At 31.6% G+C, this 22,081-nt stretch overlaps 2 protein-coding genes and 1 long non-coding RNA gene across 4 annotated transcripts; 1 reads left to right on the top strand and 2 right to left on the bottom strand.

Annotated features, from left to right (window-relative positions):
- The first annotated feature begins 835 nt into the window (after positions 1-835).
- On the top strand, positions 836-9,311 carry LOC108461965 (respiratory burst oxidase homolog protein C). Of its 2 annotated transcripts, XM_053031025.1 has the most exons (12): positions 836-922; positions 1,080-1,777; positions 1,887-1,935; positions 2,701-2,814; positions 3,291-3,716; positions 3,965-4,351; positions 4,440-4,535; positions 5,007-5,122; positions 5,227-5,329; positions 7,037-7,110; positions 8,300-8,868; positions 8,955-9,311. In XM_053031025.1, exons 2-12 carry the CDS (start codon positions 1,098-1,100, stop codon positions 9,062-9,064), a joined length of 2,724 nt encoding a protein of 907 aa, XP_052886985.1. In that variant the 5' UTR covers positions 836-922; positions 1,080-1,097; the 3' UTR covers positions 9,065-9,311. The 2 variants fall into 2 exon arrangements, with proteins under 2 accessions (XP_052886985.1, XP_017617485.1); XM_017761996.2 differs by having other exon boundaries at positions 836-1,777.
- A 620-nt stretch (positions 9,312-9,931) lies between these two features.
- LOC108451287 (calnexin homolog) lies at positions 9,932-13,360 on the bottom strand. Its single transcript, XM_017748995.2, has 6 exons — positions 13,167-13,360; positions 12,990-13,059; positions 10,848-11,974; positions 10,684-10,755; positions 10,486-10,599; positions 9,932-10,391 (listed from the first exon to the last, which is right to left on the bottom strand). Exons 1-6 carry the CDS (start codon positions 13,242-13,244, stop codon positions 10,242-10,244), a joined length of 1,611 nt encoding a protein of 536 aa, XP_017604484.1. The 5' UTR covers positions 13,245-13,360; the 3' UTR covers positions 9,932-10,241.
- Positions 13,361-20,997: 7,637 nt separating this feature from the next.
- On the bottom strand, positions 20,998-22,081 carry LOC108483465 (uncharacterized). Its single transcript, XR_001871092.2, has 2 exons — positions 21,619-22,081; positions 20,998-21,327 (listed from the first exon to the last, which is right to left on the bottom strand). It is a non-coding gene; the product is annotated as an uncharacterized LOC108483465 (long non-coding RNA).

The raw sequence follows: 22,081 nt of genomic DNA, 5'->3' as shown, positions 1-22,081 counted from the left end.
TATATTCCTAAGAGAAAAATATAGTTCGAACCTTGAAGAAGGCATTATTGGGAGAAATAGTCATAAACCCCGAACATGAACCATAAAATGAACATGAAAAGTGCAAAAAAGGAGATTGAAAGATTTTGGTCAACCATCCCTACAAAACAACTACTCGTTTTTATAATGACAGAATGTGTCTCATTATAAGCATCAATCTTATGCATCCTACAAAAATAGCACGATAATAAGTTTGTCACATTAAGATTACCAAACATGAAACCTTCCTTATAAATACTCTTGTTACGATGCAGAAATGATTGACCCTTAAGCATTCAAGTCTCTTCATTATCCTCGACATACCCTTTTGCAACCTTAATCCCTTCATTCACTTACCTCCTCTGTCTCTTTGCTGAGGCCATCAGAATCACCACATCCTTCTCTATGTGTTACACCCTTGTTGATACCCAACATCAACACAAATAATAGAATTGATGCGACACTTGCTGGTCTACCATACCAGAAAAGGGTTATATCAAGCATTTTGCGGAAAACGACCTCAGAAATAGAGATACCAACCATTGTTCCCCCACCATGGTCAACCATTGTTTAGATAAAAGGGTTGGAGTAGCCATTAGCCAATAAAGCTTTGGAGTAATGGTTTTCCCACAGAAATTTCCAGGTCACTTTCAAAGAAGGTGAGGCCAATTACAAAGTAAAAGCCATTAAAAAAGCTTTATATAAATTCCTGAGAGAGACAAAATAAAAAAATTCATGCACGTGGAAATAAAGGTCGAATAGGAAACTTTCAAACCACCTCCCTCAATAAATATTAAAATTTTATATTATTTTCACTGTGTTTCAAGCATATGCAAAGACCCATAGACCATCATAGTATCATGATTTGATAATGACCCAACACCAACAGATCCAATAATTTAAGGTACACCATCATTTTCTAGTAAAATCTTCATTTCCATACCTCGTTGAAGATTTTTACTTCAAGCTCTTTCTCTCTATATATACATACACCATAGCACTTGCATCTCTTAAAACTTGTAGACCCTTCATTTTTCTTCTGGTTTTCAATCCATTGGCAGCATTAAGTGTTGAAGAATATGAGTTCAGAGGATTTAGGGACTGATAAAGTTCCCCATAGTTGTCCATTAAGTGGACCTTTAAACAAAAGGGTAGCAAGGAAAGGTGCTCGGTTCAACGTCCCGGATTCGAGCTCATCGAAAGACGATGGCTACGTTGAGATTACCCTCGATGTTTGCGATGATTCGGTGGCGGTTCATAGTTTAAAAGCTGCAAATGGAGACGATTTGGAGCAAGACCCAGAGTTGGCTTTGCTTGCCAAAGGTCTTGAGAAGCGAACTACTTTGGGTTCATTAATGGCGAGGAATGCTTCGGCTAAGATTAGGCAAGTGGGTCATGAATTGAAGCGTTTAACATCGTTCACCAAGAAGCCAGCTCGGTTCGATCGGACGAAATCCGCTGCGGCTCATGCTTTGACAGGACTTAAGTTCATAAGCAAGACTGATGGTGGACATGGATGGGCAGCTGTTGAAAAACGGTTTGATGAAATTACTGGTTCGAACAATGGGTATTTGCCTCGTTCACAGTTTGGGGAATGTATAGGAATGGAGTCGAAGGAATTTGCAGGGTTGCTGTTTGATGCACTAGCTCGAAGACAAAACCTTCATGGGGATTCAATTGATAAAGTTCACCTTAAATACTTTTGGGATCAGATCTCGAATCAAAGCTTTGATGCTAGGCTTCAAACTTTCTTTGACATGTAAAATTTGCTTATTCTTTTTTCACATTTTCTCGGATTAAATGTTCATCAATAAGCTTTATATACACCTTAACTTACCTTCTGAGTTAAGTGTTTGATAAAATGCCAGGGTGGATAAAGATGCAGATGGAAGAATAACTGAAGAGGAAGTCAAAGAGGTATGCTATGCCATGCCATGCTCTAAGCGAGACATTTGATTTTTGCTGATCTGATTCCGAGTTGGGTGGATCGAGTTACGTGTTTGGTCAATTTCGGGTTCAAGTACTATATGCTATCATTTTTGGGTTTGAGTTTTCGGGTGTGAAGTTTTAAGTTTTTGGGTTGAGCTAATACGAATTTAGATCATTTCAACTTCGGGTCACTTTCAATTACAAGTTCATGGTTATTTAATGTTGAGTTTTCATTTTAAAGTTCGGATTCTTCCGATTTTGATCAATCTTGATTAGGGTAAATTTGAGTTAAAGTTGTTGTCTTTTATGGTAAAATTGGATTGAGTTGGGTGGTCAAATTGGACCGAGTTGGGTGTGGGCAGGGGCAGGGACAAGCTAAAAATTGGTTTAGAGGTAAGAGATGAATCATAAATTATTGAAGGGTAAAATGTAATTTTACAATTATATTAACATATAATTTTATAAAAATTTAAGAGACTAAATAGAAAATTTACCATTTTTGAGCCCTTTGATGGAGCTTCCATCTCTCGGTGTGGATTTAGGTTGATTGGACAGGTCAAGTCGAGTTGGGTGAGAATTGATAGGTATAAATGCAGCCTATGTTGTTTGAATTTAAATATAGTGTTGAATATGGATATGTTTCCTCTATCTAAAATAGAATGAAAAGATTGATATATAAAACCAAAAAGTTGACCATATAGTATGTTCCTTAGAGTAACTATTCTATATCTAACTGTTAATTTACTTTCACAGATTATAAGCCTCAGTGCCTCTGCAAACAAACTCTCAAATATCCAGAAACAAGCTGAGGAATATGCAGCTTTGATTATGGAAGAATTAGACCCTGACAATTTGGGATACATCATGGTAAGATTCAAGAAATTCCCTTACAATTATTGTTGGCTTTTGTGTTTTAAATTTTTTTTTGGTTAAAATGTGTTATAAGTCCCTATAATCTTTGTAAATTTGGAATTTAGTCTATGTACTTTTGTTTCTAAGAATTTAGTCCCTCTACTTTTTAGGTTTCAAAATTCAGCTCCAACTATTAATCCTGTTAAAATTACTTTATTAAATTTAAATTCATTACAATGTCATTTTTTAGTTACAATACTACCAAGTGAATAATTTTTTTTTCTATTTTAAAATGTTACACTGACAAATTTAATAGTGTTAATAATTGAACTTAAATTTTGAAATCTAAAGAGTAGAGGAACTAAATTCCTGAAAATACAGATACAGGGACTAAATTTCAAATTTATGAAGAATAGAGGGATCTATGACATACTTTAACCTTCATCTTTTGAATTCAATTCCATGACCAGAATTCTTAAACTTTAAACCAGATAAATAACCTGGAAATGCTTCTTCTACAAGCACCAAACCAATCTGTAAGAGGAGAAAGCCGAAACCTGAGCCAAATGATAAGCCAGAACCTTAAGCCTACACATGACCATAACCCACTGAGGAGATTCTATAGGGGCACCAGGTATTTCTTGGTAGATAACTGGCAAAGAGTTTGGGTGATGGCTTTATGGATTGCGGTTATGTGTGGCCTATTTACATACAAATATATTGAATATCGAAGACGAAAAGATGTATTTGATGTGATGCGGCATTGTGTTTGCTTTGCCAAAGGTGCAGCTGAGACACTTAAATTGAATATGGCTTTGATTCTGCTACCGGTCTGTCGTAACACCATCACCTGGTTAAGGAACAAGACAAAGCTAGGTGTTGTAGTTCCCTTTGATGACAACCTCAACTTCCACAAGGTAATACAGACGTTTATCTAACTTAAGAGTTATTGCTTACATGTTGGAATTAGGTAAAAGAACTATGGAGGCTCCTATATTAGGAGTAGATTGTGTTTCTAATAGAAGGATCAATTTGTCCTTTGATCTAATGTACAGGGACTAATCTGTCCATTTTTGAAATCTAACTCCTAATACTATGGCCTCTATGGTACTTTTACCGTTGGAATTACAGAATGAATTGTGTTTATTTGAATGCTTTGGTACAGGTTATAGCAGTTGGGATTACAATTGGGGTTGGAATACACGGAATAGCTCATTTGGCGTGCGATTTCCCTCGCCTGCTTCATGCCACACCTGATCAGTATAGACCAATGATAAAATATTTTGGGAAACAACACACGAGTTACTGGCATTTTGTTAGGCATGTAGAAGGAATTACTGGGATTGTAATGGTGGTGTTAATGGCTATAGCTTTCACGTTAGCCACACCGTGGTTCAGACGGGGTAAGATGAAGAACCTTCCCAAGCCTCTCAAGAAGCTTACAGGCTTCAATGCCTTTTGGTATTCTCACCATCTATTTGTCATTGTTTATACTCTTCTTATTGTCCATGGAATTAAGCTCTTCTTGACCGATAAATTTTGCAAGAGAACGGTAAGCAATGACCACAAATTCGAGTTACAAAGAACTAAGTTCTGTAATAAACATATCTGTTGAACTTTATTTGTGTTGAACATGGCAGACTTGGATGTACTTGGCAATTCCAGTTTTCCTTTATTTATGTGAAAGATTGACCAGGCTGCTTAGATCAAGCATCAAGGCTGTTGCAATACAGAAGGTAAGCTAATTGTCATTATACATAATCCAATCAGTAGCAGTACTATAAAGGCATCTGTATTAGGAGTCAAATTATATCTTACTCTCTCTACTCAAAAAATGTACAAACTAATTATTCTACATTAGTTCAAAGAATATAATGGTCATTTAATATTAAAATTTCTATCTATTTGTACGATCAGAAACTGGTGTGACCGATGGAATAACTAACTAGTGATACATGGCATGCCACTGTACATCATACTTATATACATGGATAAAATTTTAATAGTAGTAATGGATGAAAATTTTAATAGAAGGATCAGTTTGCTCTTTGATTTAACATACAAGACTACTTTGTCTAATTTTTGAATAAAGAGGGCAAAATGTAATATAACTTCTAGCACAAAAGCTTCATGATACTTTTACCTAATCCAATGCAATATTTAATAAAATTATCATGGTTTCTAATTCAGCCCGTGAAAATTTGCAGGTTGCAGTTTATCCTGGAAATGTACTAGCACTTCACATGTCCAAACCACATGGTTTTCGATACAAGAGTGGACAATACATGTTTGTCAATTGCGCTGCGGTGTCTCCATTTGAATGGTAAGTCTTAGACTTATTCAGAACATGGTTCAGACATAGCCTTGTAATTGGTTTTGTTTAACTTCTTTTTCTAACATGATAATGATTTGGTTACATGGAAACAGGCATCCATTTTCGATTACTTCTGCCCCTGGAGATGACAATCTCAGTGTTCATATAAGGACTCTCGGTGATTGGACACGACAACTTAGGACCGTATTTTCAGAGGTAAGTTACCCGAGTTTTATGAATAAAGGGTAGGGATATGTTGCACGAATTAATTAAAGGTCTATTTATTTGCATATAAAATATTTTATAGAAAATATTTTTTGTGTTTATTTTAAAAAAATAGTTTGGTCAACAGAAAATAACTTATAGTCAAGAAAAAATAAGTTATTTTTCCTGTAAAATTACTTACCCTTTTGAAAAGCATAAGTCATTCTCCGGAAAAGAGCTAATCTAGAGATAATTTTATTTTTTATAAAAATTACCTTAAATCAAGCTTAATATTATTATATTTATTATAAATTTTATTTTTATTTTTAAAAATATTTAAAATATTATATTTTTCAATATTATTATACATACTTTTAATTATTTATATGTAGTCATATAATAAATTATTAATATAATTTATTATTTTAATAAGTTATTTAATATTTCAATTTTATTTTAATAATAAATTTTAAAAATAATAATTTTAAATAATATTATTGAAAATATTCAATATTAATATTTAATAATAAATATTTATTACAATTATAAATATATTAATAATAAATGTTTTGTAGTATAAATGTTAAAATATGTCATAAATCTATGTACACTTTACTGATTTGTAATTTAGTCCTAGTACTTTTATTTTCAAGAATTTAGTCCCTTTACTTTTCAAATTTAAAAATCAAGTCTAATTGTTGATATCGTTAATTTTTTTGTCAATTTTGTTGATGTCACATTTTAAATAAAAATACTCACTTAGTAGTCATATAATTAAAAATGACTTTGTAATGAATTTAAATTTAACATAATATTTTTAATATATGCAAAACAATGTAAAATATAAAATTATAGATAAAAATAAATTCAATTAAACAATGAAAAAATAAGAAAATCTCAAATGTATGTTTGTTTAATTGAGAATAAATTTTATGAAATATTTTAAAGAAATCTACTAAATAACGTAAAATATTTTACACAGATTCATCTAAATACCAGAAAATATTAGCTTTTCCAGAAAAGTAAATTATTTTCTAAAAATTATTTTCCGGAAGTTATTTTCAATGAAACAAACGGAAGCTAAACTTTAGTTTTATAATAGGGTTAAATTACTATTTGGGCCTAAATTTGGCAACCATTCTCTGAACTTTATTTTATTCAAGTTAGATCTTGAACTAGAGGCTTGAACTAGACAACTATTCTCACATTAGAGCTTGAATTTTTGTTTGTCCAAATTAATCATTGAACTTGATAATTGTTTCCACACAGAAGCTTGAACTAGACAACTATTCTCACATTGGAGCTTGAATTTTTGTTTGTCCAAATTAATCATTGAGCTTGATAATTGTTCCTGCATTGGGGCTTGAACTTCACAAATTTCAAAGAAATATTAGGGATTAACTTGAGTAAAAAATGTTCAGGCCTCTAATGGGAACAATTGTCAAGTTTAGAGTCTAAATTGAAAAAAAAATGTAAACCCCAATATGGGAATCATTGCCAAATTCCAGCCTCAATATAAAAATAGTTGCCAAGTTCAAGCCCCCAAAAATGATTTAACCCTTTAAAATATATCTTGTTTTTCAAGGTTGAGCAGTTGAGGCTGTTAAGCCATCTATTTAGCAGACATATTTAATATCCTAACTACTCCATAATAAGACTTTTAATGTTGGAAATGTTGTTAAGGCTGCTGAGATTTAGGTTGAATTTGTTTTTTTCCAGGTGTGTCAACAACCTACTGATGGGAAAAGTGGCCTCCTTAGAGCTGATTGCTTGCAAGGAACTAACAACCCAAAGTAAGTCATAAACTCATGATTAACTTTAGGGTTAAATCATTATTTGCTATTTAAACTTGACAATTTTTCTCATATTAGAGTTGAAATTTTTTTTTGTTCAAGTTAGACCCTGAACTTAGCAATTATTCCATTATTGAGACTAGGACTAAGCAACTGTTCCCAAATTGGAGTTTGAACTTTTTTTTGTTGTCTAAGTTAATCTCTAAACTTGACAATTATTCACATATTGAAGCTTGAAATTCAATTGTTCCCTATTGAGACTTGAACTTTAGAGTTTTCAAGGACTAGGGCAAAAAAAATTCAAGCCCTAATATAAGAATAATTGCCAAATTCAAGGCCTAACTTAGATAAAAAAAAAGTTCAGCTCTAAAAAAGTGACTTAACCATTAACTTCATCAACATCTTTTCTTCTTTCTATTTCATATGTTGCTTGGATTCTTCATTTTTCTTTCAAGTACCCCATATCCGACACATGGATATGGGATATGTAAGAATCCAACAGGTACTTTAAAAAACTCAAAGATTCTAACCATACCCTTTCCATATACATACCCAAATACTAGTAGCATAATTTGGATCTATAGGCTTAAATTAGAGGTTCTTGCTACATGTATATACATGACGAGGCACTACCCTTGGAAATATCTATGTCTCATGAGTGTTCTTCTGTATCTGATTCATGAAGTAAATTATTTTGTTTGAAAACAAACAAAAGCGGTTACGAAAAAGCTAATTATGAGGAAAAAGCTATGGCAAGATGAATGAATGCTCAGAAACCTTCCTTGATGGAGGTTGAGATGGCCTCAGAACGGTATAAGTCGGGTCAATTCGATTTTTACGATTTCGGTGTCATTTCAAATTTGAATAATTCGAGTTTTTATTATTTAGGGTTTGAGTCATTTTAGGTTGAAAGCATTTGGGTTAGCCAGTGGGGTTTTTGAGTTTAAGTAAATTTGGATAATGATCATGTCAGATTATTTGCTCAGGTAATTTTAGGTTTAAGTTATCCAGGTTTGGATCATTTTGGATTTGAGTTATTTAAAATTATCTAGATGATGTCATTTTTGAATTTGGATTGAATACCTCCAGTTAACTTTTTATGCTTGCTAATGGTGAAAATGTTGTTTCGTCACATGATAAATGATATGCTAACAACATGATCTTCAACCTCACTGGTAAATTTGAACAGTTTCCCACGAGTTCTAATCGACGGACCATACGGAGCACCGGCACAAGACTACAAGAAATACGAAATCGTTTTGCTAATCGGATTGGGGATCGGAGCAACCCCCATGATCAGCATTGTCAAAGACATAGTGAACAACATCAAAGCCAAGGAAGAACAAGAAGATGAAGAAGAAGAAGATAAGATGAATGCCCTTGAGAACGGAAATGGAGCAGCTATTAATAAAACCAGTCTCTCAAACTCCAAAAGAAGGCTAGAAAACTTCAAGACAAGGAGAGCATACTTCTATTGGGTGACAAGGGAACAAGGATCCTTTGATTGGTTCAAAGGAATAATGAATGAAGTAGCTGAAATGGACCGTAACCGTGTGATAGAACTCCATAACTACTGCACCAGTGTATACGAAGAAGGCGATGCTCGTTCAGCTTTAATCACCATGCTTCAAGCACTCAACCATGCTAAGAACGGCGTCGATGTTGTTTCGGGTACAAGAGTAAAATCGCATTTTGCCAAGCCTGATTGGCGCAGGGTCTATAAGCAAATTGCTGTTAATCACAACAATGCTAGAGTCGGTATGTACACTGAAACTATTGCAGCTTTTTTCTATTGTTGTTTTGCTTCTAGTTCCTGATAAATTGATGTTGAATGGCAATGGCAGGGGTGTTCTATTGTGGGGCACCAGCGTTAACAAAGGAATTAAGGCAACTAGCTTCGGATTTCTCGCGCAAGACCTCCACCAAGTTTGATTTCCATAAAGAGAATTTTTAGATGAGATTTTCAGGAAGTGATAAAATTCGGTCACATCATCCATTTTCGAATCAACCAGTACAATTCTTAATTTAAGACTGATATAACCGATTAAGTTAACCGATTTAGTCCAATTATTTTATTCAAAAAACAATGTCTTCAGATCCGAAAAAGAAAAGCCGAAAGGAAAAAGAATGTCTAATTACGATGATCCCCCGTTGTAATATGGTCTCAACTGTATAAAGATGTTCGCTTTGTTGATTGTCTACATGTTTTTCTTCTACACCAAAAAAGAATAAGACTCTTTAAAAAATTAAAATAATTTAATTTTTATCATTTATCGAAAACAATTGATCACAACATTAGTTTTTCTCATCAATTATACATAAATTTCACTAATATGATAATAAACTAAAGTAAATGTATAAACTTTAAAGCTGAATATGTTTAATTTTTAAAATTAAAACTAAAATAATAATATATAAAAATTAAAATTATTATTATACTAACTTATATTATATACAATTAAAATTAGTTATATTTAATTATTTACTTCATTAGAAGGATTAATTATTCCAATTTCTTTGAAAGAGATTTAAGAAAAACTAAAGTAAACAACTCAAAATAATTAATATAACAAATGATGTTTATAATTTGATTGGAATGAATCTGATTTCCTTAATACCAAAGGAGTATCATTTTGGACACTAATGGGAGGTAAGTGGTATAATAAAAATATTTCAATTGAGTTAAAGGCTGTATTTTTCTTTGTTTTAGCAGGAAAAAACCAAAACCAACTAAAAAATATCATTCCAACTCAAGTGAAAAAGCACATGCGGATAACCACTGAAGCAGACAAGCATGGATGTACTAAATGGGGAGAAAATATATAAAACTTTTCTGACTAGTTATAACAAAATTCTACAAGTTCCAGCATATCCATTAAGGTTGGGGGTTTCAACACCATCATACCATAAACTTCAACTCCCTCTACTTGGTTTTTGCTTTTTGAGGCACATGACATGAAAAACTGTCTCTGTTTACACTCTTCAATTAATACAATCTAATAATGTTTCATCAAGTAAAACTAAAAAAAAAAAAATCACCAGGTACCGTGAATGTTTCAGCTATGAAGACCACCTCTAAAGCCCAAAAATTTGCCCATACTAAAAACAGATTATCACCATTCACCTCTGTTTTAAGTGTCACGCCTCCTCCTGCGAGGAGGAGCAGCGGTTCCTTCTTTCTCTTCTTCTTCTTCTTCTTCTTCTTCTTCTTCAGCCTTTTCTCCACTGGTTGATTGATTGTTTGATGTCTCAGCAACCTCCGGTTTCTTCTCTACTTTTGGCTGCACAACAATTAATCAATTGAGTAAGACGAAAAGCTACGGGAAGAATGAAATGCAAACATATAGACCAAAAAGATTGATTCGGATTTCTTACTTGCTTCTTGCCACCGAAAAGAAGTCTGAAGAGAACTGTGAGCATAATCACCAAAATGGAGACGATGACACCAATGGTGATGTTTGGCTGTTTCTCAGCCTTCTCAATGAGATCCTAAAAGAGAAACAATATTTCAGAGGGATCTCACTAATGAATAGTGATTTGCATATGATGGAGCATATTTGAGATTTAACTTACAAGGATTTGAAGCTTGTATTCACTTAAGAAAGGAATATCAGCAACCTTGTAAAGGACATCAAAGACCTTCTTCTGCAGGAAAGGAATTACCAACTTTAAAGTGTTATTTGGATGAGACTTAGGAACAGACCAACAATAACAAAGTAACCTTGCCAATGCATTACCTGGACGGCTGAAAGTCCATCTGAATCAGTGGACTCATCCTCAGCCTTCTGTTTTTCTTTCTCAACCTCAAACTTAGGCTTCCATGTGGTCTCCCTGTATGACTCAGCAACCTTGTCATTTTTGGCAATCAAAATATTGTCAAACAATATGCCATCTTGCATTGTCCAAATCTCAATACCAACAGCAGCAATAGGCTCAAAGTCAGGCTTATCAAGCTCAAAGTAGTCGGGGTTTGGAATCTCTTGAGGCTTCCAAATACCCTTGTAATTGGGGTTATCAATTAGTGGAGCAGACCATTTTCCCTTGTAAGCTGGATTCATCTTCATTGGCCTCTTCCATTCACCACAACCAGGGGCTGTCTCACACTTCGGGTTATCAATTTTGGGGGCTTCCCACTCACCATCCTCTTCATCATCCCAATCTTCTGGCTTGGTTGCCTCAGGATCATCTATCTCCTCAGGCTCATCATCTAACCATCCTTCTGGTTTCACAGCCTCCTCATCTTCAATTTCCATGGGAGCATCCTCATCCCAATCATCCGGCTTTACAGCATTTGGGTCTGGAATTTTGGCTCTCTCATCCCAGTCCTCAGGTTTCTTATCGTCTGGATCAGGAATCGTCTTAGCAGGGATAAGTGGTGGCTCAAAATCATCAGCTGAGAGGAAGTTAGCCTTCTTTTTCTCTTCTCCATCAATCAGAATTCTAACCTCATTGTCAGGCTTCAAGATCGCAGTGTACACATGAGTAAGCTTGTCAGATGGGACAGAGGGTGGATATTTAAGATGATGTTCGACATATTCCCCACTTTTAGGATTCTTATGCTTCAAGATGAAGTGAACCTTGTTTGTGGCTCCACATTTGTCAGGTCCAAACATGATAGAGTAAGGGGATTCATTGTCAAATTCCTTAGCCTTCCATCCAGCCTCTTGAGGACGAAGGTATTTCAAATATGCACCACCACATTCAAGCCCATTCTGAAAGCGAGTCTCAAACTGAAGCACAGTGCTTCCATCCTTGAGACTCACAGGCTCATTGAGCTCCTTCACTATCGCATACTTCCGTGCCTTCTCGCTCACAAGAAGCCCGTAGTCATCATGTCCTTCGCTCTTCGAATGTTTCCATACACCTGCAACCCCCAGAACACCATCAATATATACCTTTCAACTCCCTAAAACATCTAATAGGCCAATGGGTGTGTCATTTCATATCACACTTAAAAAGTAAAGGGATACTGATAACAAAAAGGCCAATGGGTAACTATATGATTTCTTTTAAATCTTGAATGGCTATGAATGCAATTTGTATAAACATCAGAGAAGCAAAATTGGAACTTTGGATCCAAGTGAACAAAGAGGTGCATTAAATGGCAAACAAGAACAAAAAGCCCAAAAAGCTCTAAGGCAGTTAATCCCGCATTAAAAGGTGGATTATGAATCCTAAACTTCAGCTCAGGATCGAAGAAATGGTGGATTATAAAGCATAAACATTATTAAATATTTGATCACTACATCTACTTTCCCCAAAGATCAAATTTCTATCCATATTTTAGATTATTAATTTCTTTAAAACCCCTCACTAACTCTACTTGAATAGCAAATATCAAATCAGGTTGAAACGTTTATATTGTGGTTAAAATATAATGTTAGACCCTGTACTTTGACAAAATTTGAGATTCAATCCCTGATCTTAAAAGGTTAGAAATGAAGTCCTCCAACTTTTTTGATTTAAAAATCTCAGAAAATCAATAAAATCATAAGTAATTTCTGTCAAAATTTGTCAATTTGGCATATTGATTAAGCTACCCTAATGTGAAGTGCCATATGATTGAAAAAAAAAAAAAACATGTTACTTAAACTATCGGACTAAAATATTTAAACTAAAGAAAAATAAGAGGACTAAATTTTTAACTTTTAAAAAATAGGGACTAAATCTCAAATTCTATAAAAGTAGAGGCACTAATATAGCATAACCTTAAATTATTTTTTCAGGATATTATCTTTTCTAGTAATACAATAACAAGCTCCACAATCAATCAACACTTCTAAACACCTAAAAACCAGCATGAAGAAAACAGATCCATAAAATATTCAACCGAGGAAACCCTATAAATAGAAACATAAAATCATTTTTAAAAAACTCACCTTTGTAATCATCTTTATCGGACACGATCCATCGTCCGTCAAAAGGCTCATCAAATGAGTCATAAAAGACCTAAAAATAACCCACAAAAACAGGAAGTCAATCTAGCTTTCAATTTCCACAGTTTCAAATAAATCTCAACAAAATCAAGGGTTTTAAAAAGTAGAAAATTAAATTACCGTATCATCATCAGCGGCGAAGCAAAGGGCTTGAAATGAAGCGAAAGCTAGTAAAAGGAGAAGAGCAAAACGCCCCATAATCTTCGATCTAAAAACCCTAAACTCAAACTATTGAAGTTCTTTTACCCCTTCTTTTCGATCTGAATCTAAATCTGCCATCAATTGTGTTTGCCCTTTTTTATATATAGATCTTCGGGATACTGGCGTCGACTTGTTTTACCCAATGATAATACGTGCCACGTGAAATTAACCAATGGGTTGTTGCCACGTATACAAATCCACGAACATCGCGAAGGATTTTTTTTTTTCCCCAAAATGTACAGTTGGTCATTTAAGTGTACGCTTTTTTGATAAACTACAACCAAGTCACAAATTAGTAATAAATTTACGTTTTGGTCACTTAATTTTAAAAAAAGACGAATAATTATTAAACTATTTGACAATTTTCATTTAAGTCACTAAACTATTTAAAAGATTTCATTGAATTCACTAAATTATTTGAAAATTTTCATTTAAGACACTGAACTATTTGAAAGATTTCATTAAGTCGCTATTAAGTTTTTTTTTTTAGAAAAGTATGACTAGTAAGCTCAAAATAATGAATTGATGATTCATATGGTAGATTAGTATCCATCAACAAGTAAAAAAACATGCCTTAAATCCAAGCTGATTTGACGATCAATATCGGAAATCAAAGAAAAAATCTATTTAAATTTTGATTCATAGATTCATGACGTTTAAAATTTGTTTCATAAAAAAAATGAACTATAGAATAAAATGGGAATGAGTGCTCTCGATTGGTATATGTGGTACAAACAAAGAACGCCATACTATAGCGATTTCAACAATCCAATTACCTAAATGAAATCTTTAGAATAGTTTAATGACTATTTTATAATTTTTGAAAGTTAAGTGATCAAAACGTAAATTAGCTAATAATTCAGTGACCCAGGGTGTAATATACCCTTATTATTTACTTTTGAATTTTGGTATAATTGTGGCCTTGGTCTATGTAAATTTGTAATAATTTTTCTTATACTTAAAATTGTAATAAGTTGATTTTTTTACTATGATTAATATTACTTATTATTCCAAATCAATAACACTATTAAAGAATTTCTTTAGTAAGCTAATATGAAATTTTAATGAAAAATATTCCAAATTTTATATCTGTAAGCCATTTTTTTGTCTTCAAACGGAACGAAAATGAATAACGCAATCAAGTTTCTTTAATTGGGTTACTGGGTTTTTACTGTCTCTTTTCTCAATTTGTAGGGAGGAGGAGGAGGAGGACAGGGTGATTTTTATTTTATTAAATATTAATATATTTATATTTATTTAATGTTAATGTTAATATAATTTAAAATTTTAATTTATTATTATAATTTTTGAAAAATATTTTTCTTATTTATATATTTTAATTTTATATATTATTATTATTTCTTGTCAACAATATTTTTATTTTTATATATTTTAAAATTTATTTTTTAATATTTATGTATTTTTTAGTTTTTAAAATTAGGATCAATTTGAGATTATTTGTAAATTTTGAGATTTAATTTTTAAATTTATGACTAAATTGATATTAATATGTAAAAGTTGAAGGTTAAATTTGTTATTATATTATTTTTTAACTGACACATCACTTGTCATTTGTGATTTTAACGAGAATGATCAAAATGGTTGAATTATATGACGTGGTGCTTAAATTACAATCTTTTTATTTTGAATGTATAAAATGAAATTTTTTATATAGTTATGTAACTATTGTATAGTTTACTTAAAATAACTATTTTAATAACTATAATTTCAACTTTTAAGTTGACTTAAGAAAGTCCGGTTTTAATTTTTAAAAGTATTCTACACTAGGACTAATAAGACATTTTAACAATATTAATAATTTAAACTAACGCGTAACAATAATAATGATAAAATAATTAAATTTTGCCATATTAAATTATTGAGACTAAATCCTTCAATCAAGTATGGTACAATAACTAAAACATAATTTGACTAAAAATTTAATTTAAATTTATTGTGTTTTAACATGTTTAATTTAATTTTTATTTATTATAAAATTATTATATTTTTAAAGTTTATATGTCAAAAAAGCCTTTAAGAAAATGCAAAAAAATTAATTAAACCCTTATATTAAATTTGCGCCAATTAAGCCCATGTCATTAATAATAATTATTATAATTACTATTATTATTAAATCCTCTATTAACCGTTAAAAAAATTGATAGACTAATAAGAAAGTGACACGCACGACTTATGACTTAATCTATTATTTTCCCATAAAAATAAAAATTATAAAAAGTCAGAAAAATTATTAAAATATTTATAAAGTTATTAAAATTAATAATTAATAAAACTTATAAATATTATAAAATATAATAAATCTAATAAATTTCAATAAATTATAAAAATTTATAAGATTTTGCTTCATTATTTTTCCAAAATTTTTAATTATTGTTTTTTTAATTTGAATTTAGTTTTTGTTTTTATATAACCCCATTATTTTTTGTTTTATTTAAGAAATAAAATTATTATCGATCTTTATGGATTGTAACACCCCCTACTCGTATCCGTCGCCGGAATAGAGTACGAGGCATTATCGAGAAGCAAGAAACACTTACAGATAATTTAAATACATTTTCATAACAATTTGTTTCGATTTCATACTATTTCATATTTAAGCTTTATTCACCAAAGTATTTAAGCTTTATTCACCAAAGTATTTGAAATATCATCTTTATGCAAATAGCACACATGAGGTATATAATTCCATAATTATGAATGAACACATTTATCAAACATATTCCATGTTTTTATATATATACCATAGTTCCATATTTCTATGTATCAATTACCATCACTTCCTCGTATTTCAGACAAATACGTGTAACAGTTCATAAATATGAAATTCATTAACTCTTCCTACCAATCACGATTTAAATTGCCAAATCACTTATTGAGCCCAATTTCAATGTTCACTAAAATTTATCATATAAATTTGGATGTACGTATTCATCAATAAATTCCATTCTCATATTTTCACATACATTTACTTTCCACATTTATGAATTCAAATAGCATATACAAGACATACCAATGTATTTCAAGTACGTTTTCATGATATTTCATTTCGAACTCAGATTATTTCATACTAGAAGTTTTCTCATTAACTCATTTGGAATACCAATTCATACGAATAATACACTCAAGGCGTAGAAATATATAATCACAAATGAACTCATTCATCAACCAAGTTTTATGCTCATGTCTCATCAACTCGTATTTTCTTATGTCACATAATTCCATGTAATACTTACCAAACTTCTTCAAATTAGTGAACATCTTACAGAATTGAGTACTTCGTTTTCTCGATGCCATAGTTCAACTATGGTCTTACACATCTTCAGATAATGATGCCATAGGCCAGCTATGGTCTTACACATATTCATATATCGATGCCATAGCCCAGCTATGGTCTTACACGAATCACATATCTCACTGATGCCATATCCCAGATATGGTCTTATACGGAAATCGCTTGTCACTTGTAGCCGAAGCTACCACTATTCACTGATCAGGTAGCCAGAGCTACCATTTTTCACTGATCAGGTAGCCGGAGCTACCACTTTTCACTGATCAGGTAGCCGGAGCTACCACTTTTCACTGATCAGGTAGCAGAAGCTACCACTTTTCACTGATCAGGTAGCCGAAGCTACCACTTTTCACTTGTTATTTGTCATTGATCAGATAAGTGTAGCCGAAGCTATTACTTATCACTTTCATTTGTCCTTGATCAGATAAGTGTAGCCAAAGCTATCACTTATCACTTGTTGCTATGGTCCAACCATGGTATTTTCCTTCAATTCATCTTGTCACTGAACTGAAATGCTCAATTTGATTATTTATTCAATTTTCATGCTTTTACATTATTCACGATTTTATCATCAATACATATGAAATAACACATCATGAAATTCATAAAATTAACAAATGATCACTAAAACTTAGCCATATAAACTCAGAAGTTCGATTTTTGTATTATAACGATAATCATAATTTCATAATAAATATTCCAAATAAGTCATTATATTATTTCTAATTCAACACTTATCGATTATAATCGGGCATGTGATCAATTTATACACGAGTCATTCATATATATATGTATATTTTTCCTCCTCCTCCTCTCCATCCACATCCTTAGTATAAATAACACACTTGTGAGTAACTTTATCCATAATTTTCACTAATTACTTATGTGAATATTCAAGCTATCCACCTGTGTCATAGTCACTAAATTATTTATATCTGAAGATACGGAACTCCAAATTGAGGTCCGCTAATTTTCCCTAAAACTAGACTCACATATCTTCTTACCATAAAAAAATCATAATTTTTTGTTGGGCCAATTAATACAGTTTATTCATTGAAGTCCCCCCTGTTCTGCTGTCTGACAGTTCCGACCCTTCTTCATTAAAAATTAATTATCTCCTTGTACAGGATTCGAATGATGTTTTCATTTATTTCTCTTGAAAATAGACTCATTCAGGATTCTAAACATATAAATTTAAGCCCATAATTATTTTTATCCAATTTTTTATGATTTTACAAAGTCAGAATAGGGGAACCCGAAATCATTCTGACCTTATCTCACAAAATTCATCATATCTCATGATTTACAATTCCATTGCTTACATAATTTGTTCTATAAGAAACTAGACTCAATAAGCTTTAATTTTATATTTTATTCATCCTCTAATTCCATTTCTACAATTTTTGGTGATTTTTCAAAGTTAGACTACTGCTGCTGTCCAAAACAGTTTTAGTGCAAAATGTTGATTTCCATTTTGCCCCAAATTTCACAATTCATACAATTCAGTCCTTACTCAATTAACCCCTCAATTAAGATAATTTTCTCAATTAATACTTTTCATAGACATTATAAGTTATTTTATAACTATTTAAATTCATAATTTCCACATAAAACTCTAACTTCAAACTCTTTTACAATTAGGTCCCAAACATTCACTTTCTATTCAATTATTTCAAAAAAATCAGCATATAAACAATTTTAAGCTCTAATTCCATACCAAATAATCATATACTTCCAGAACATATTCATAGAAACTTTCAATTTCTTTCATAGAATCAAAAACTAATGAATTCAACAAGTGGACCTAGTTGTAAAAGTCATAAAAACACAAAAATTTCAAGAAATAATCAAGAATTGAACTTACTTGAAGTAAAAATATGAAAAAAAAGCTTAAGGGAACTCTTCCATGGCGTTTTTGCTGATGACAATGCAGAAAAATAAAGAGAAATCTAGATAATTCCACTTTAGTCCTAGATTTTTTAAGTAAATTTTATAATTTTCCAATTTTACCCTTAATTCTCCTTATTTTCTTGCTAATTTCATGCTCTTGCCGTCCAGCCCAAATAGACCTTAGGTCTATTTTCCTTTTAAACCCTCTTTCTTTTATCATTTAAGCTATTTAATCATTTCCCACAATTTTGCATTTGATACAATTTAGTCCTTTTTGTTCAATTAACTATCAGAACTTTAAAATTTCTTGACGAAACTTTAATAATAACTTATTAACACTCTATAAATATTTTTAAAAATATTTATGGCTCGATTTAAAATTTTCGAGGTCTCGATACCTCGTTTTCGATTCTAATTATTTTAGTATTTATTTTTAGTACACTATTCACTATTTCAAAATTATTCCTAACTTCACATTTAACTTATACTCACTAAATTAATAATATTTCCTACTCATTTGTCGAATTTAGTGATCTCGAATCAACGTTCGACACCTTTGAAAATTAGGTCATTACATGGATACAACTTGACTTGTCGTTATCTACTTATATTATATTTTTAAGTAAGTTTTTTTTTTTGTAGGTCTCGACAGCCTATCATATTACAATTTCTATTTTATTTCAACTATTTTTAACTAATAATTTTAAAGTAAATATTTTATTTATTTTTAAGTATGAATTTACTAATATGATGAAAAATAAAATATATTCATGTTATTTTAATTTTTTCAAATTCGTACTTTTATATTTATTATAAATATTATATCTAAGCATATACAAACTTGTGAATAAGTAGAACTTCCATTACTAATGCATAAGAGACTGTCTCCATCGCTTTCCTCTTTTTATGTCTATTTTTGAAGACTAGAGTAAACTAAAATTTTCATTTGAAATTTACTAAATAATAATCTCATGGTTTCATATAATGAGCATGTACTTGTGTTTGCTAATAGAATGTTATCTATATATAGCATCGGAGTAACAATTTTACTCTTACGAAGTTTAAATATATGCACTAATCAATCGTATTTCCTTAAAATAAATAATAATCTCGCTTAAACAGATCTCCATGCAATGTAATTTAATAACAAAATATATTATTACAATTATACCTAGAAGTTATTAAAAGGAAAATAAAAACAACAAAGAACACAAAATTTTTGACAAAGTTCAACAAGTTACACTTACGTCCTCTAATACTATCAAATATATTTCCCCAAAATCATCCTCATTAGTGTTGGATTGGAGGCGCTAAAGCTTGGTTTTCCTTTTGCGTTGCCCCGTTTTGATTTTAGTTGGTGTTTTGGTTTATGATTAAGGGAAGCGGGATTGGCCATGAGAGTATAGGCGTTGGATCGTGAATCTTCGCACGACAGAGGAGCATCTTGTCTCGGGTAGTCATCGACAAGGCCAATTCCACACTCACTTGCAATCCTAATGTTTGGATATCAAATTTCGTCTCTGATCTCTAATCGTTTGACTTATTACTCTTGCCTCTTCCCTATAAGAACCACGAGAAATGCCACTTCGGGTTAGTTACCATGGGCTCGGGTTTTAGTTTATACAGGGGCGAAGCCAGAACAAATTTTTAGGGGGCAGATGAAATTTTAATTTTTTATAGTTTATATATTTATAATTTGTGAAGGATTAAATTAAATTTTTTAAATTTTAGGGGGCCAAAATATAATTTTACCTTTACTAATTTAAAATTTTTAAAAAATTTTAAGGACCTAAATAATAATTTTACATTTTAAAGGGGCCAAGGCCCATGTCAGCCCCTGGCTTCATCCTAAGTTTATGCAACATTTAGGTTTACTCTTTGGGAGTAAGCCCATGGACTCTTTGATAAATTTTGTTAAAAATTTATATCTCATACTAAATTTGGATTGATAAATGAGTACATACTAATATCATTTTTTCTTAGTATAATTACATAAGTCAATTAAATTTAAAAGGTGTAATATCAAATTTAGTTTTAAATATTTATATATTTTGTCAAATTGATATTTTTCAGTTAATTTGACTTTTTTTTTTTTAAGAGTCAAATTTGATCATTAACCCTTAAAAAAAAGTTGAACTGCCGATTGAGTCTTAGCTCAGTTGGCATCAACATCGTTGCCAGTACGGGAGGACGTGGGTTTGAGTGCGCTAAAATACCTTATCCTCTAATTCAAGATTTGGGGAGCAGCTATAATTAGTTCTAGATATTGTATCAAAAACTAAATATTAGGAATCGTGATACTACGCTCATATGAAAGGAAGTAAATAAAAAAAATTGATTTGTTATTTTTAAAATTTTTAAACATTACAACCCGCATGACAATCCGTTTAAACTTCGTGTTATTTTTAAAATTTTTATATATATTTTGAATATTTTAGAAATTTTAACTTATTTGATGAAATAACATATAAGACAAATATTATTATGTCAATGTGAAGTACATTCGGGTTGCCACGCTAATATCATTAAAAAAATATGTTTTAGTCAATATTTTTGTCAAAAAAAACTATTTAACTTTTGTAATAGGTCAATTTTGACCTGGTCTAATTTTGAAAATAGTAAAGCCAACCAAATAATAAAAGTCCAAAGCTTCAACAGTCCAATTTATACATTAAAATGGCCTAAATTAAAAAATACTCAAAACCCAATAACATACCCAAACCTATCCTACCCAATTTACAAGGCCTAAGCTAAACCCTAGCCCACTAGCTATCAAACTTTTCAGCCAACAAACCCTAGCCTCCTTCAACTTAACTAGCGCTCCACGCCACCCTCGCCTGTGCCACCGCTGTTCGGCTTGCCTCCACGTGGTTATGAGGCCTGCAAAATGAAGCAAACACCCAAGACAGAAGTAGACAATGAGAAAACGACAAAAATAGAACAAACAAATAGTTTGTAATGGTCTATAAAAACAATGATGGTGTTTTTTTCTGCTTCGGCTTCTTTTAAAAAAACGCATGTATACAAACGAAAAAGAGATATACAGAGGGATTAAAAAGGTGATTTTCTTTGGTGATTTTGGCTTCGTTCTTGTTTATTCTAATTGCTTTTCTTTTTTTTTTAAATACGATAATAATATAGTAGTAAAATAAAGGGGGAAAGAAAACTTACCATGTTGATGGCCATTCTCCATTCGGGTCAAATCGGAAAAGGAGAAGAAACATGCGTTTCTTGGTTGCTCCGCCGATTTTGGCCATGTTCTTGGAGTTTTGGCCTTGGATCTATGCTTTATAGATGATGGGCTCCAAAAATCGGTGAGAAAGGTGGGTTTATAGGTCTCCGGCCACTGTATAAGGCGGAACCATGGCAAAGTTGACCGGACTTGCTTCACCGGGGATTGGGGGTTCTTAAGAGAGGATTTCCTTTCTTAGGTTTTTTTTTTTTAAAATTGTGAAGTGAAATGTTTTAAACAAAAAAAATAAACATGGTTCTTATAGAACTATAAAACAACGCCGTTTGGGTAAAGGAGAAGGGGTCTGTGCGCCTAAAATGAGTGATTTGCATGGGCAGTCCTTCTCTTTTGCACTGCTATTGGATTAGGCCACCTGTTCTTCTTTTTATTTTTTTTAAAATC

The sequence above is a fragment of the Gossypium arboreum genome, chromosome 7 (assembly GCF_025698485.1).
Source record: "Gossypium arboreum isolate Shixiya-1 chromosome 7, ASM2569848v2, whole genome shotgun sequence".
Classification (NCBI taxonomy): Eukaryota; Viridiplantae; Streptophyta; class Magnoliopsida; order Malvales; family Malvaceae; genus Gossypium; species Gossypium arboreum.
This window is presented reverse-complemented; position numbering and strand designations above follow the sequence as displayed.

Excerpts from the sequence above, each read along its gene's own strand:
- LOC108451287 (XM_017748995.2), bottom strand. The coding sequence starts at position 13,244 with ATGGGGCGTTTTGCTCTTCTCCTTTTACTAGCTTTCGCTTCATTTCAA. Across the intron at positions 13,060-13,166 it reads TCGCCGCTGATGATGATACG|GTCTTTTATGACTCATTTGA; the intron begins GTAATTTAATTT and ends GGTTATTTTTAG. Across the intron at positions 10,600-10,683 it reads AATACAAGCTTCAAATCCTT|GATCTCATTGAGAAGGCTGA; the intron begins GTAAGTTAAATC and ends TTTCTCTTTTAG.
- LOC108461965 (XM_053031025.1), top strand. The coding sequence starts at position 1,098 with ATGAGTTCAGAGGATTTAGGGACTGATAAAGTTCCCCATAGTTGTCCA. Across the intron at positions 1,778-1,886 it reads CTTCAAACTTTCTTTGACAT|GGTGGATAAAGATGCAGATG; the intron begins GTAAAATTTGCT and ends ATAAAATGCCAG. Across the intron at positions 1,936-2,700 it reads CTGAAGAGGAAGTCAAAGAG|ATTATAAGCCTCAGTGCCTC; the intron begins GTATGCTATGCC and ends TTACTTTCACAG.